General features: G+C 58.8%; 1 protein-coding gene across 1 annotated transcript; it reads left to right on the forward strand.

The window, feature by feature from the left end:
• Window positions 1-10,377: 10,377 nt before the first annotated feature.
• Window positions 10,378-13,115, forward strand: C1QL4 (complement C1q like 4). Its single transcript, XM_052641080.1, has 2 exons — window positions 10,378-10,914; window positions 12,936-13,115. Exons 1-2 carry the CDS (start codon window positions 10,378-10,380, stop codon window positions 13,113-13,115), a joined length of 717 nt encoding a protein of 238 aa, XP_052497040.1.
• Window positions 13,116-14,202: the final 1,087 nt, after the last annotated feature.

Genomic DNA, 14,202 nt, shown 5'->3' on the forward strand with positions numbered 1-14,202 from the left:
CGAGAGAGAACCAGGAGCAAAAAAGGATGGGGGTGAGGGCCTCCCCACCAGGAGAATAGTCTGCGGTGTCCTCCCGTCTCAATGCTGGGATGGACGTGGGATGCAAGATCCCCTCATTTCAATGTCGTGGGCTCCAACCTTGGCTTTGGGGGGGTGGGGTGGGCCTGTTTCCTTCTCTGTAAAGAAAAAGCGTGGATCTTCAAGTTTCCCCATCTTTGACTTGGGGGTGGGGTGGGCCTGGAAGGCTTGCCCCTGTCGCCTCCCCGCAGTCGACAGATTCTGTTCCCTCCTACATTCCCAGCCCCTTCAGTCCGCTTCCCGGTCCGGGAAGGGAAAGCAGCGCCCCATGTCTGCTCCCTAGGACTCATGGCGGGGCCAGGGCTGGGAGGGGCGTCAAAGTGACGCTGGAGCCGCCAGCTGCTGGGCGCGGGAGCACTGGGGCGCTGAATAATGAATGAGACTTAATTGGGCCGGCACTGCGCGGCGGCGCGCTAAGCTCCGCAAACAGCTCGAGCGGCGGAGGCCGCCGCTGGACAAACAAACTGGCTCAGGGCGCAGAGAGAGGGGTGGGAGAGGCAGCGACGGGAGCGGGAGGGGAGAGGCAGGCCGCCTGGGCCTGGGGACCGTCGCTGTGGGGCGGGAAGAACCCCCTGTGTGCCGGGCTGCGCAGGCCTCCCAGAAGGTGGGGACCCGGGAGGAAGCTCAGGGCTCGACCTCAGGAAGCCGGGACTGGGGAGGGAGAGAAGCGGATTTGTAAGCTGGGGCCAGGGTCCCAAGGGCGACTGACACGAGGAAAAGATGGAGAAACAAGCGGAGGGCGGAGGAGAGAGCGAGAAGCGAGAGAGGGGGAAAAAACGCACCGGGGGAGGGGCTGCGGCGGGGCGGGGGCTGGAGAAGAGCAGTTACCGAGAAGAAAGGGAAAGAGCGATGGAGGAAGGAGCCAGGGGAGGCGCGAGGAGCCGAGAGAAGAAAAATTGGAGAAGAGTCAAGGAGAGGGGTGGGAGATGACCGGAATGAGAACGAGAGAGTGGGGGGCGAACTGGAGGCGCCCCTACCTCCGCCTCGCCCCGCCGCGCTCCCGCCCGAGCGCGCTCTCCAGCCGCCCGCACTCACTTTGTCACAATTACGGGGCCGTCACTCGGCCTGGATTGTTTTTCCCAAATTGTTGTTCTATAAACTGGCGCGGGGTGGGGATTGGCGCCGGGGTGGGTGCTGATCTGACAAGCTGAAGCAAGAGGGAAGGGTCTGAGCTGCGATGGCGGGGGGTGGGGGCACGGGGAACTTGGCGGGGTATTTAACCGCAAGAGGACTCGGGGCGGGTAGGTGAATGCAGAGACCCACGCGGGAATTCTGGTTGCTACCCCCAGTCTCGTGGCTGACATCGCTTTTAACCATCCTGACCCTCCTCACCCTCCGCTGCCTCTGTTTCTCCAACCGCGCGAGACGAGAGGATTGGAGGGCAGGGGCGGCTGAGGCGGCTGTAGGTGGGCTCCGAACTTGCCTTCTCACCCCCCATTCTCTTTTGTTGTCTGTTACCCTGGTCCACCGACCGGGGGCGGGGTGGGGGGTGGTCTGTCCAACTCAGCCTCCCCTGAGCGCCAAGGGTGCCTGCTCACCCTCGCTAGAAGGCCAGATTCTCACCCCCGACAGGTCTGGGCTGCCCCCGCCCCCCACCCGCGCCTTCAGCCTTGGCTCAGCGCCGCGCAGTGCCCACACCGCCTTGCTGTCCCTCAATCCCGCAAACATCTGTTGCGCGCCCACTGTGAGCCATATCCGCGCGAGCCGTCCCCCCACCTCTCCCCCGCCACCCTCCCCTTCCCGGCCGGCCCGGCCTGTCGGCTTCGTGACAGCCGCCGCCGAAGCCCAGGCCCCGCGGGAGCGGCCGGAGAGAAGCCGCCGCATGGCTGGCTCCGACACCGGCCTCCCTGGCGGCTCCAGGGGCAACGGAGGGTGGCGGCCGCTGAAGCGAGACCGGAGCCGGCCCACAGAGTTAGAGATGGGCGGGGGAGGCGGGAGTCCAAGGGCGGGCTTGTCTCCGGGTCTGAGGCCTGTCTCCTCGTTCCATTGCCCTGGGGTGGGGACGGGCCGGGACCTCGCGTGGCTCCCAGCGTCTGGGAAGCGGTCGGCTCCCGCGCCCCCTTCCCCCGTCCGGGTGATTTACACGCGCTCAGCTCAGCGGCCGCTTCCCAATCAGGAATATCGACCCCGGGCGGGGCCCCTGGGCCGCATCGATCCCTCCAAGGCTCGGGATTTAAAAATGTCAAATTTGCCTTTTCCGGGCGGGCGGAGGGGGCGGGGGCTTGGAGGAGGGCGGCTTGAGGGTGGGGAGAGGGGCGGACAGCCGGGCATCGACCAGGTGCCTGTGCCCTGAATGAGAAGCGACCCGGCCGTAGCCGGGCCCTGGCATTACCTAACCATCCTTAGGTTGCAGGCGCCTCTGGATGGGGGCAGGAGAGTTCTACTCCCTTTCCCATCCCCATGGGTCTCACTGTTGCATTGGGTATACCCAGAGGGTGAAGCCCCAGAAAAACAAAGAGAGACCCCTAAATGTAGGGGAAACAATTTGGAAGGGATTCCTAAACCTGGAGATATACAGACACAAGGAGGGGTGCAGAGACAAAAATATAGAGGGTTCCAAGAGACACCCTGTGTTTAAAGAAGAGCAAGAGAAGGGAAAGTGGCTCAAAGACACATTGACCCAAACAGAGGACCCAGAATCAGGTCAACTCTCTGCCCTGTAGACCCGGAAGATTCAGGAATGGGAAGGTCAACCTTCTGGTGTGTTTTAGACGGGGCGGGGGCGGGGGCGGGGGCGGGGGCGGGGGCGGGGGCGGGGCGCCGGGGAGTGGGGACAAAGTCAGGTGAAGAGGGTTATTAGGGAAAGGAATTAGAATATAATTAGCACATTCTCCTAAGGTGTCAACTAGTAATTGGACCTGAAACCCAAAAGGTAAGGATCCTGGAAGACTAGCCTAGGCCCCAAAGATGTGGGCTCTCTTAGAAGTCTGATGGTGTGCCCTTTGCGTTCCTGAGACCCACCTCCTCCTCTCTATCCACCAGTAGCCTGGGGAAGCCAGAGGGGTTGTAGATCACATATTAGCGACTATATATGAGATGGAGACTACGTATATGTATATATGTATGTGGAGGGTAGAAAACTCTGGTAGTCACCACTTCCTTCCCCAGGACTTAGCAACTGGGTCCCCAGACTTTGGCAAAAGCATCCACTACTTTCAGGAAGCTTGGGAGAGGGATGATATTTGGGCTGGAGGTGGTGGAAGGAAGCAGTTGTTGAACCAGCATCCTCACAGTTAACACTATCCCCCCATCCCGAGCAGCACACCTCAGCTGTCACCGTGCACACTGCTGTTTCCTACAGAAGTGGAGACAGAGAGCTGACGGGGGTGGGGGGCAAAGGGGGGCACAGACACGCAGGGAGAGGTGGCAGCTCATCCTCAGACACACGCAGCACTTACACCTCCACTGACAAAATCAGGCAGACGCATCCCTAACACTGACACATACAATCGCCGACCCCCACACGCGACCCACACCCATCAATCCCTGTCACAACACACCACCCCTGTGTGCGCAGACACGCACAATTCCTCCGAGGTCAGAAGGGAGCGCCTAGTCTTAAAGCCTGTCTACACACTTTCTTGACATCTTAGACCTTCATTCGCCTAACCTAAGCAGAAGGCTTAAACCTCTGTCCCCGCTACCCAAATTCTGCGACCACGACCAGCTCCAACAAAAACTCTGAGCTCAAGGAAGTCAAGTAGCAGGGTCGAGGTGAAGAGCCGGGAGCTGACCGGGCAGTGGGCTGCTATACACCTCTCTTATTCTCGCTCCTGTCTCTGCCTCTTTCCTGGCACGTCCACTCGCGGCCCGCCCGGCCTGCCGCCCGCCTGTCAGTCGAGTAATGAATGCGCGCTCGGGGCCCGGGGCCCCCCCGGAGTCGTTCATCACTGCCAGCACCGCCCACCTCTCTGCCGCCCGCCGGGAGGGCTAAGCGGCCCAGGCGACGAGAGCCCCTCTCCCCCCACCTCCACTACTAATTGTCAGATTGAGATGTTGATTTGTCAGCTGGGAGCTAGCGCCAAAGAATCCGCAGTAAAACCCGGACTCCTTGAACTTCCTCTGGCTCCATTCGGGCTCGCCCAGCCTTGGAGCTTTTCTGGATTTGATGTGCTTGGGTTAGATTTCACTTAAGAGATTCTGCAACAGACGCGCAGTATCGCTTTAATCCAATAGGAGGCGCACCAGGCTACAGACCCTAAGGGGATTCGTCCTGGGCTCGGTTCCACTTCTGCAGACCCGAGGCCCTAGGGCTTCGTCCCCCAGCCTCCCAGCAGGGGGCGCGTAGGCCCCCATTCTCCTCTTCCCTGCAGCCAAAGTCCTAGCTTCCGTACAGGATGCCCCCAGGCAAGTCCTTTCTTCCGCCTTCAGGGATCCCGAGGCACCATGCCCTGCCTTCTCTCTCCAGGTGCCTCGGGCCTCCTGCGGTCCTCCATTCTCCCGCAGGAGGCGCCCCTGTTGCAGGTCGGTCTGCCTTTGCCCTGCCCTAGGCGCCTAGGCTGCAGTCCCACCCCCACCCTCCCCCAGCCCCGGCCCTGGAGCTCCCTGGGCGGCCGGCTGAGTGACGGGCGGCCGGTGATTATGCGGAGGGGGAGCGGGGTGCGCCGCGGGCGGCAGCGCTGACCCTTCACATTTCCGATCCGCCGGGACCCTCATCCATCCGAAGCTGCTCTTTGTCTGGCCGCCTAATTGCCGGCGGACAGGATGGATGGCGGGACCGACAGCCGCGGAATCCCTAATAAAGGCCGCGGCCGCCGGGGAGGGAGCGCGGGAAGGAGGGGGAGAAAGAAGGAAGAGATGCAAGAAGGTGGGAGGAAGCACCCGGCCGCGGCCGCCGGCTCAGAGCCGCCACGCGCTTCGCACAAGGGAGCCAGATCCGCCTAGAGTGAGGGACCAGGAGTCCCAGGCCGACCCGGGTCAGGGCGCGATGGGTATGGGGTTTGCGAAGTCTTCTGCTTGTTGGACAAAAGGAAAGAACTAAGGACCCCGGGCTGAAGGCATCCTAGGGGCCGACCTCGTTTCGCCGAACCTTCGAAGATTCCAGCTTGGCGCTGCCTCCGGCGCTCCGGGCTCTCACCAGTCGGAGACCGGCCCTCGGTTCACCGCACCACCAATCCTCTGCTCACCCATTGGTCTCCCACCGCGGGATCCACTATCCCGGCGGAGAAATAAAGGGTCCGACCGCCGTCTGTGCGGCCCCTTGCCAGATTTCATTAACTGGAGGCTGGAGCTGGTGGACAGCGGCGAGGAGACGGGAGCAGAAGGGGGTAGAGAGAGAGGCTAGGGCGAGGAGCCGCACCTGGCAAGGGGTCAAGGGCTCCGGAAGGAAGTCAGCGTGATCTGGCCTGACAGATACCTGTGGAGCCAGGAGCCTGTTCTCAGCCCCAAGAGCTCTGGCGGCGACCCTTTAAACCTAAGGCTGCACCGAGCTGCGCGGCGGCTGAATGGAGGGCCTAGGTCCGGCGGGTACCTGCCCTCCTGCCCTTCACTGAGCCCTGTCGACCCTCCGCGCGGGAGGGCCAAGTGTGCGAAGGGTCTTGGGCCGCAACTGTGTTCCCACCGGTGCGGCGAGGAGAGCGGTCCTCAGCAACTCCGATCGGCTTTCCTGCCTTCCGCCTCTGGGGCACATTTTTCTGCGGTTGTCTTTGTTTCCTTCTCCCTCCTTTTTCTCTTCCCTCTCCCCTTCGGACTTAGCTCATCTCCGCAGCTGACTTGGGCCAACATCCGTTAGCTAACATCTGAGCACCAGTTGGGTGTCACCGCTGGGGATGGAGGATGGGGGACACGCTGAGCCAAAGCCCTGCCGCGTTGGCTTCAAACGCATAGGTCTTCCCTGAAACCCATTCACATCTCTCTCCCCAATCCAGTCTTGCTTTTCTTGCCCTTCCGCCGCCTTGGGTGTCATCTTTCCTTTTCAGGGCAGTGAAAAGGAAGCCAGGAGATCAAAACTCGAGTTCTAGGGCTGCCACCTACAGGGTGATACAGGGCAAGCATTTCTCCTTTCTGGGCTTCAGTTTCCTCATCTGTAAAATGGAGACAATATATCCACCTCTCAGGGATGCATGGAGGATGCAATGAGAGAACTTACTTGTAACAGCTCTAAAATACTGTAAGCATTCGATCATATTATTTCCCTATCCATGTTATTCCCTGTCCTCTCAGGTGGGCAATTTTCCTTTCTCTTCATACCAGGCGTCTGGTACCATGCAACTCAGATTGCTTCCAGAACTGTGTGATGTTAACTTGTAGGGACCGAAAGCCAGAGTGTGTGTATGGGGAGTGGGGTGGAGGAAAGTGGAGAGGAACCATGGTATAATGGCCCTGAAAGGTGGGGAAGGAGAGGGTGCATGGGGGAAAGAGCCATTTCCTTTGATCTTAATGTAACATCAACCAGCTTGTTCCTCTGCTCTTACAGGTGAGGAAACTGAGGCTTGTGGAGGTTATCCTTCAAGTGACAGGAGTCAATCACACTGCCAGGATCTTTCCTACCATGAGTTTTCTATTGCTCATTTCCTCACTCCCTTTCTTCCCTTGAAGGGGTCTGTGACGAGGAGTGTGGAAAAAAGAGCAAAAAGAGAAAAACTTCAAGGAGCCAGGACCTTTTGGCTAGACTTCATAAAATTTTAACAAGAAAACTTCCTCAGAGTAGAAGGAATATATCACATGCAAATCATATGCTAATCACATGCTAATCTAAAGTCTAGTCCTCAGAACTCTGACACACACCTGGTTGTGAGCCCTGGGGAAAATTCTTGGGAGACCCCTGGGTTCCAGGACAGAACAGGTGAGGATGAGTTCCATTTTGCATCAGATTATGGAGTTAGGGTTTATTTTACGATTGGAGAAGTGTCAAGTGGATACTTTGGGATTAGGGTCAAGGTCAGTGCAGAGTCAAGGGCAGAGGGTAAGGCAGAATTCAGACTGGGCTGTGCTTTTCAATAGGGGGCACCTAGGGAACTCAAAGCCTTCCTCCCCTCTCCCCTCCTCCACTGCCCATTCTGTGCCCTGAAGCACATATCTCTACCTATTTCCATTCCCAACCACATCACCTCACTGGGTCTCCCAGTTCAGTTTGCCCAAGGAGCTCTGAGTAAATTGTTCCAGACCCAGCCTGGGCCCCAGCAGTTCCTCTTGAGCCCAAACACTTGGCTTCTGGCCCCAGGAGCACTAGCTGGCCTTGACCCTACCCAGGTCCTTCCTCAGCCGAATGTGACAGCTGCAGGGGAAGCAATAAGGACCTGGTGAGCTGGCAGCTTCATTCCAGAGCGTGGGGAAAGAGCAACAGAACATGAATAAATTCATGGAGCTGGCCCCTCGGCTCCTGTGAGCCAAGCTTGCTTCCCCCACCACACACACCCGCTGCCGCCTTGCAGCCCTGCTGGTCACCGAAGCTCACAGTCTGGGCTGGGGACAGGAGGAGAAGGCAAGCTCCAGAGAGAAGAGGGCTAGGACCTGAAAAGGGCTGAGGTGGAGGAGCTCAAAAAGAGGGCTTTGGTAAGTCGGAGAGAGGGGTGGGGAGCAGGGCTGAGCAGAGAGGGCCTTTAGTGAGTGGGTGGTGGGAGAAGGGGGAGGAGGAAGGAGAGGTGGAAGGACCTGGGGTCGATGGAGCTTGAGGATCGGCCAGGGAGGCCAGTGTGAGCCCTGGCCTGCTCTCTCCTCTCTGACCCATCCATCATCCAGCCTGGGGGAGCAGATTTGGAATTAGACATGCACAGGGCAACATGGCCCTTAGCCCCCCGAGGAAGACAAATGGCGACAAAGACCTTGAATAAAATTTGTATTTATGGTTGGAGGAGGCCCCTCCCCCACTGACTGCCAATCCTTTCTCTCCCAACCCTTTCAAGCAAGTAGGGGGCCTCCCTCCAACAGGCCAAGCCTCAGCAACCTCTTTCTTCCTGCACCATAATGGGTAGGGAGGTGCAGAGAAGGGGAACAGGAAACAAGAGATGAAGGAATCACTTTCCACCCAATAATCATGCCCTGATGTATCCTGGGCTCTCATTTTATGTATTGTACTTTTATACATTACAGTAGTGGCTTATCCTAGTCTCTAAGAGATCCTTTGCAGTTATCTACCTCCAGGGCCTCCAGATATCCCAGTTTGCCAGTCCTGGGACTCCTTCTTCAAGCTTCTGGCCCCCGGAGACCCTGTGAGCAGGAAATTTCCCCTCGAGGGGCCAGATCCTGAGGAAGGATGTTTCCTCTTGGCCACGGAATGACCACTCACCTCTCACAGGAGGATGCCTAGCACTGAATCTGCATTATTTGTTCTATTACTTTGCATAACCAATTTCAAGTCCCTCCCCCAAACGTTTGTTATGTGAGGTCCAACTTCTCTTAGTTTGCATCTGACCACAGCCCTTTGAGGGAGGAGGAAGGGGCAGAGATCCTGGTGCTGGCCAAGGTCTAGGACAAGGGCAGTCAGTGGTGGGGCTGGGCTGGGCCTGCAGGGCCTTCTGACCCTTTCTCCCCAGTAAACTCAACACTTCAGTCCTGAGACAGGAGAGATGACTTTTGTGGGGTACCACATTTAGGGACTAGGAGAAAGACAAATATAAAGCCTCCCTTCCAACAGCCCTCACATATACACACAAAGACAACACACGATCCACAATCCCACTCACCCAGGGACACACAAGGCCAGGGTCCCATGGACACGACCACACTTGCCAGCACAGTGTCAGGATGCACAGGCCCAGAGCCTAACACGCTGCTCCAAGAAGCGCCCCGCCTCCGCGTCTTCCCCACAGTTGATAAGTCACATTGGAGTCCGAACACGGACCTGGGTGTCTCTCTGCAGCGCGCCATTTACATTTCTCTCTCGATCTGTCAACCTGTCTCGGCTCCCGTCTCTCTCTCTCCGTCTCTGTCTCTCCCTCTCCCCCTCTGGGGCTGTCAGTTAGTCTCTTCTCCAAGCTTTGTCTCTGTCTCTGCGTCTCTATTTGGCTTTCCGTCCCTTTGATTTCTCTGTAGCTCCTTCTCTGCTTTCCTGTAGGTTTCCTGCTCGCTTTCCCAGGCTGGTCTGTTTTCTCACTCTGTTCCCTCGCTCTCTCGTTTGCTCTGCGCCCCTCAACACTGGGGGTCGAGGGGCGCAGAGGTGCCTGCGACATTTGCCTTTTCCAGTTCGGGCCAACACGTACCCGTTGAACCCTTGACCATATATTATTTGGTCATGGGCACTGAGAGGCAAATTTCTATTCTTTCCTAGTCCTTTTTGTTTGCTTGCGGGCTTTTTTTTTTTTTGGTGGGGGTGGGGGGAGCCGGGGAGGGCTCATTTTTGCTCAGGAATCTACCTCTATCTTCTTATGTGTATCTCGACCGTTTTATATCCCATCGCTATTTGTGGCCTCCTTCAGGCTCTGGGAATACCAACTCGGGGTAGAGGGTGAAAGTAAGGATAGGGTGGGGGCAGTGAATCCCTGCAGAACTGCCTTAGAGCGGGTCAGGAACCGAGAGGCTGGGGGGACGCCGGACTGGGGCCGAGGCCTGCCCCGCCTCCACGCTTCCCTCTCTGGGCGCCAGGGGTCGCTCGGCCCCCCCACGCCCCCCTCCCCCGGCCGCTTATAGCGGCTCCCGCCGCGCGCCGGCTCACACCACCCGCACTGCCGCCCAGGGAGGGAGGGGAGGAAGGTTAGGGACGCAGAGAGGGAGCGCGCTAGCAGGAGGGAGACGTGGGGCCAGGGCTCCAGCAGGCGGCTTGGGCCGCGGCTAGGGTAGGAAGGTGGGTCAGGGCTCGCCGAGAGCCAGAGCGCAAACCTGCAGAGGAGGTCGCGTCCGGTGGGCATCACCCGCAGCGCAGAGCCCGGGACGTCCAGAGCGCGGAGAGCAGTCCCAGCTCCGGCTGGAACGATCCGTCTGGGTAGCCGGGGACCTAGGCGCCGCCATCCTCGAGAAAGCAGCTGTCCGGAGAGCAGGCATCCTAGATCCGTAAGAAACCAGCCGTCCGAGAAGCCGCCGATTTCAGGCGCCCAGGAACGTTAGATTGAACGAGAGGGTAATAGAGGACCACGGACTCTGAACCGTCTGGAGCTGCCTCTGGTCCACGGGGGAACCTCCGCCTTGACGGAAGGTTTGGGGAACGGCACCGCTGAGGCGGGAGCCCGAAGGGGTGGGGGGCCCGGGCGCAGCCGTCGGGGGGGTCCCGACACAAGCCCGAGCCCGGCCACCGCCTCCGGGGCCCGCGGGAAGCCCCAGGCCTCCGGCACCATTGCGCCCAAGAGTGAGGAGGACCTGCTGGCCCTGGCCGCGTCGCGGCTGAGCCGCCGCAAGCGGGTGGCGGGCGCGGCCGTCGGGGTGGCCATGGTGCTGCTGCTGCTGGTGGCCATTCCGCTGCTAGTGCACAGCTCCCAGGGGCCAGCGCACTACGAGATGCTGGGTCGCTGCCGCATGGTGTGCGACCCGCACGGGCCGCGAGGCCCAGGACCCGACGGCGCACCCGCCTCCGTGCCCCCCTTTCCTCCCGGCGCCAAGGGAGAGGCGGGCCGGCGCGGGAAGGCAGGTCTGCGAGGGCCCCCGGGACCACCAGGTCCTAGAGGGCCTCCAGGAGAGCCGGGCAGGCCAGGTCCTCCGGGCCCTCCCGGCCCAGGCCCCGGCGGAGTGGCGCCCCCTGCCGGCTACGTGCCTCGAATTGCCTTCTATGCTGGCCTGCGGCGGCCACACGAGGGTTACGAGGTGCTGCGCTTCGACGACGTGGTGACCAACGTAGGCAACGCCTATGAGGCGGCCAGTGGCAAGTTCACCTGCCCTATGCCGGGTGTCTACTTCTTCGCTTACCATGTGCTTATGCGCGGCGGTGACGGCACCAGCATGTGGGCCGACTTGATGAAGAATGGACAGGTGAGATGCCCCTCTCCCACCCAGCCCCAGACAGGGAAGCTTTCTAAACGCCCCCTGCTTTCATTACACAACCCGAATCTCTTCCCCAAACAGCGTCACTAAATCCAAGAAGGCCAGCTTGCCAAGAACTTAGAAATCGCTTCACTTAGCAGAAAAGGAATTGGGGGCCAGAGAAAGGAAATGACCTGCCCAGGGTCTCACAGAGACGTTAGGAACGGTGTCAGAATTAAAAGGCAAATCTTATTGTATAAGCAGCTGCTACCTCACAGTCCATCTGTAGGCAGCTTACACCAAGCCTCTCTGGTATCTCACCCTGCCAGCTAGCCTCTTTTTTCGTCCTGTCTGGTGCAGCTTTCCTGGCCTTTAGGTTACACAGTCACCCCATGGGCTAGTTCCCAGAGTCCGGCTCTTTCAAATTAGCGTGGAATCTGAGTTTCAGGCGGTGGGTAGTTGGTAGCTGCTCCCGTGTGGGGGCATTAAGCTTGGATTTTTTGAGGATAAAGTAAAAAAGAAAGAAAACACTTGCTCATTTTCCAGGCAACTCTATGGCTAGTCCCAAGGCCTGGGGTCCCTGGTTTTACAGTGGCCTTTGCCCTCAGCTAATAGAGTCAGTAGGCAGAGGTAGAAGACGTGGCAGCTCAAGGGCCAGCCAGGTGGCCTGCAGGAATGAATTTGGGAGAAGGAAGGAGGCAAAAGACAGAAGCCGCGGACCCCAGCCGGGTCCTGTGGTCAGAGTCGGAGTCACTGCTGCCTTAGCTTGGGAGAAAAGCCCCAAAGACTCAGCTCAGGGTCTGGCCTGAGACACGCAGCAAGGAGGGAGAGAGGCCTTGGGGTGGGGGTGGGGAACTGTGCCTGGGCTGCTGGAAGCCCGGTTTGTAAGGTTAGGGCTGAGCTGTGACCTCCTCACCCTGCTGTCCCATGGGGTCATTTGACCAGGCGCATCTGGCCAGCTCCTCTCAGCTGTCCAAACCCCGGGTCTTGCTACAGCTGCAGCACCTTTCGCCTCCAAGATCTGCAGGCACTATTCTGGGGTCTCCTCCCAGCAGAGCCACCCCGGGAACCCAGGGAAAGGGAGTGAGAGTGTGTGTGTATCAGACTGTAGAGTGTATGTGCATGAAGTGTGTCGGTGCGGGTTCGCAGGTGTGAGAGTGGAGCGGTGTCTACCTGCCTGTGGCACTGAGTAGGTGTGCCTGGTCTATGCAGGGTGTCTGTGAGGGGCCGTGGGGGTGTGTGTATCTAGAGTGTGTCAGTTCCCGAGGGGGGAGGGCCCCGCGGCTCCCACTCTGTATTCTGTGGTGCGGGCGCTGCGGCCCTGGGGACGGTAAATAGTGATTAGAATAATGATGAATAATTAATGAGTTAATAACCAGCCCCCGCGGGACAGGAAGAGGGGGGCTGGGGAGGGGACTGGCGGCTCGAGGCGACCTGCAGCAGCAAGACCAGAAAGGGGAGCGGCTACCTGTTGGGGCGGAAAGCGATCCCCACGTCGGGGCACCCTCGGGGGCTAGGAGGGGCGAATATAGACTGGCACCTTCCCACAGCCCGCACCCTTGCTTGCACACCTACAGGCATGCCTGTGCCCTGTCACCGGGGGATGGGAACATGAGTTTAGGAGGTCAAAGCGGGTTCAGAATCTTAGAAATTATCCTACAGTCGAATTCTCATTTTTTAAATGATAATACTAATAGAAAATCTATATAGCGTTTCCTTTGTGCGAAGCACTGTTTTAACACACCTCACATGTAGTAACTCATTTAATCCAAACAACCTGATGAGGTAGGTTCTATTATTACCTCCCACCTTATAGCTCAAATGGAGGACCAGAGAAAGCGTGAAACTTGCCCCCTTCCCGGCAGTGAGGGAATGAATGGCGGTGCCTGAGAAGCACCTAGTCTTTCCCGACCCCTGCAGTCTGTTACCGTCGTGTCGCTTTCACAGGTCCAGTTCCACCTCCCTGACTGACCCCTCCTCACCCCAGCTCCGTAGAAAGCGTGAGTGGGTTGTCCTGTTCTCCCTACTAGGTCCGGGCCAGCGCCATCGCCCAGGATGCCGACCAGAACTACGACTACGCCAGCAACAGCGTGATCCTGCACCTGGATGTGGGCGACGAAGTCTTCATCAAGCTGGACGGCGGGAAGGTGCACGGCGGTAACACCAACAAGTACAGCACCTTCTCTGGCTTCATCATCTACCCGGACTGAGCCGGCCCCGACCCCGGGCGCCCTCGCTCGCCCTTCGCCTCTGCTCCCCTCCCTACCACCTTCAGCTTGCCCCACCCAAGGCGCCACCCCATGCTTTGAGAGCCTGGCGGTGGACGGACCCTCCTGCTCCCGGAGGTGGCCTTAATGGGAGGACTCTTAGTGCTCCGGGGTGTAACTACGTGGCTGGGGAGCTGAGCAAGCCGGAGGGAGGAGCAGAGCGACGCGGGAAGGGACCACCAGCATCCGTGCGCATGCCTGTGAAAGCCGGGGTAGCAGAGCGGCGCGGGTCACAAGTCGTGGCCCTCTCTTCTGCCGAAAGCTAGGGAAGTTTCACTAGCTGTAGCACAGAGGCACGGAAGGCAGAAAACAAAAGGGAAACGCTGGCTTTGGGGAAGGGAGAACACATCTGGGTGGGGGGAGAGGAGACGGGGTAGGCGCTGGTCCTGTCATGACTTCTCTGCCATCTCCTCCTCCCTCATCTCCATTTTCAGGCTTCAGGCTCTAGCTTTGGCAGTCTTCCTGTGAACTGGGGGGACCAGTTTGTTCTTTCCTAGCACTTAAAACTCATCCTGTACAGTCTCCATATCACCCCCATATGGGTTAGGCCCTGGGGCTACAGCTGCTGCTGCCTCTTCCAATAAAGTAAAGTTGGAGAATGTGGGTGCCTCTTAACTTGGTGCAGAATAGGGGAAAGTGGCTGAACCCCTCCTAACTCCTCTCAAGGACCCCTACCCTATTACACCCTGTCAGAGGCCAAGGTTTAGTTATCCCTGGCAAGGTCTGCCTCTGGGAGCAGAGAAAGCGGCCCAGGGTTTCTACTCTGATACGGCAAGGGAGTCAGCTTCAGGAGAGCTTTGAGGCCTTCTCCTAGAGGAGACACCAACCAGAGTGACACTAACAAGGGATGATCTCAGAGATACGGGTCTGGTGCTTCTGCTTTTTGCTGATGGTGCGGGGTGAAGAGTTCTAGGGAGCTCTATGCAATGAGTGAGTTGCTGATGGCTCCTGGGAGTGGCCAAGATTTCGAGGAGAGAGAAAAGCAGGTCCCCAAAGTCCTACATTCACCTCTGCCCCCCAACAGATTCAC

The sequence above is a fragment of the Budorcas taxicolor genome, chromosome 5, assembly GCF_023091745.1.
Source record: "Budorcas taxicolor isolate Tak-1 chromosome 5, Takin1.1, whole genome shotgun sequence".
NCBI lineage: Eukaryota > Metazoa > Chordata > Mammalia > Artiodactyla > Bovidae > Budorcas > Budorcas taxicolor.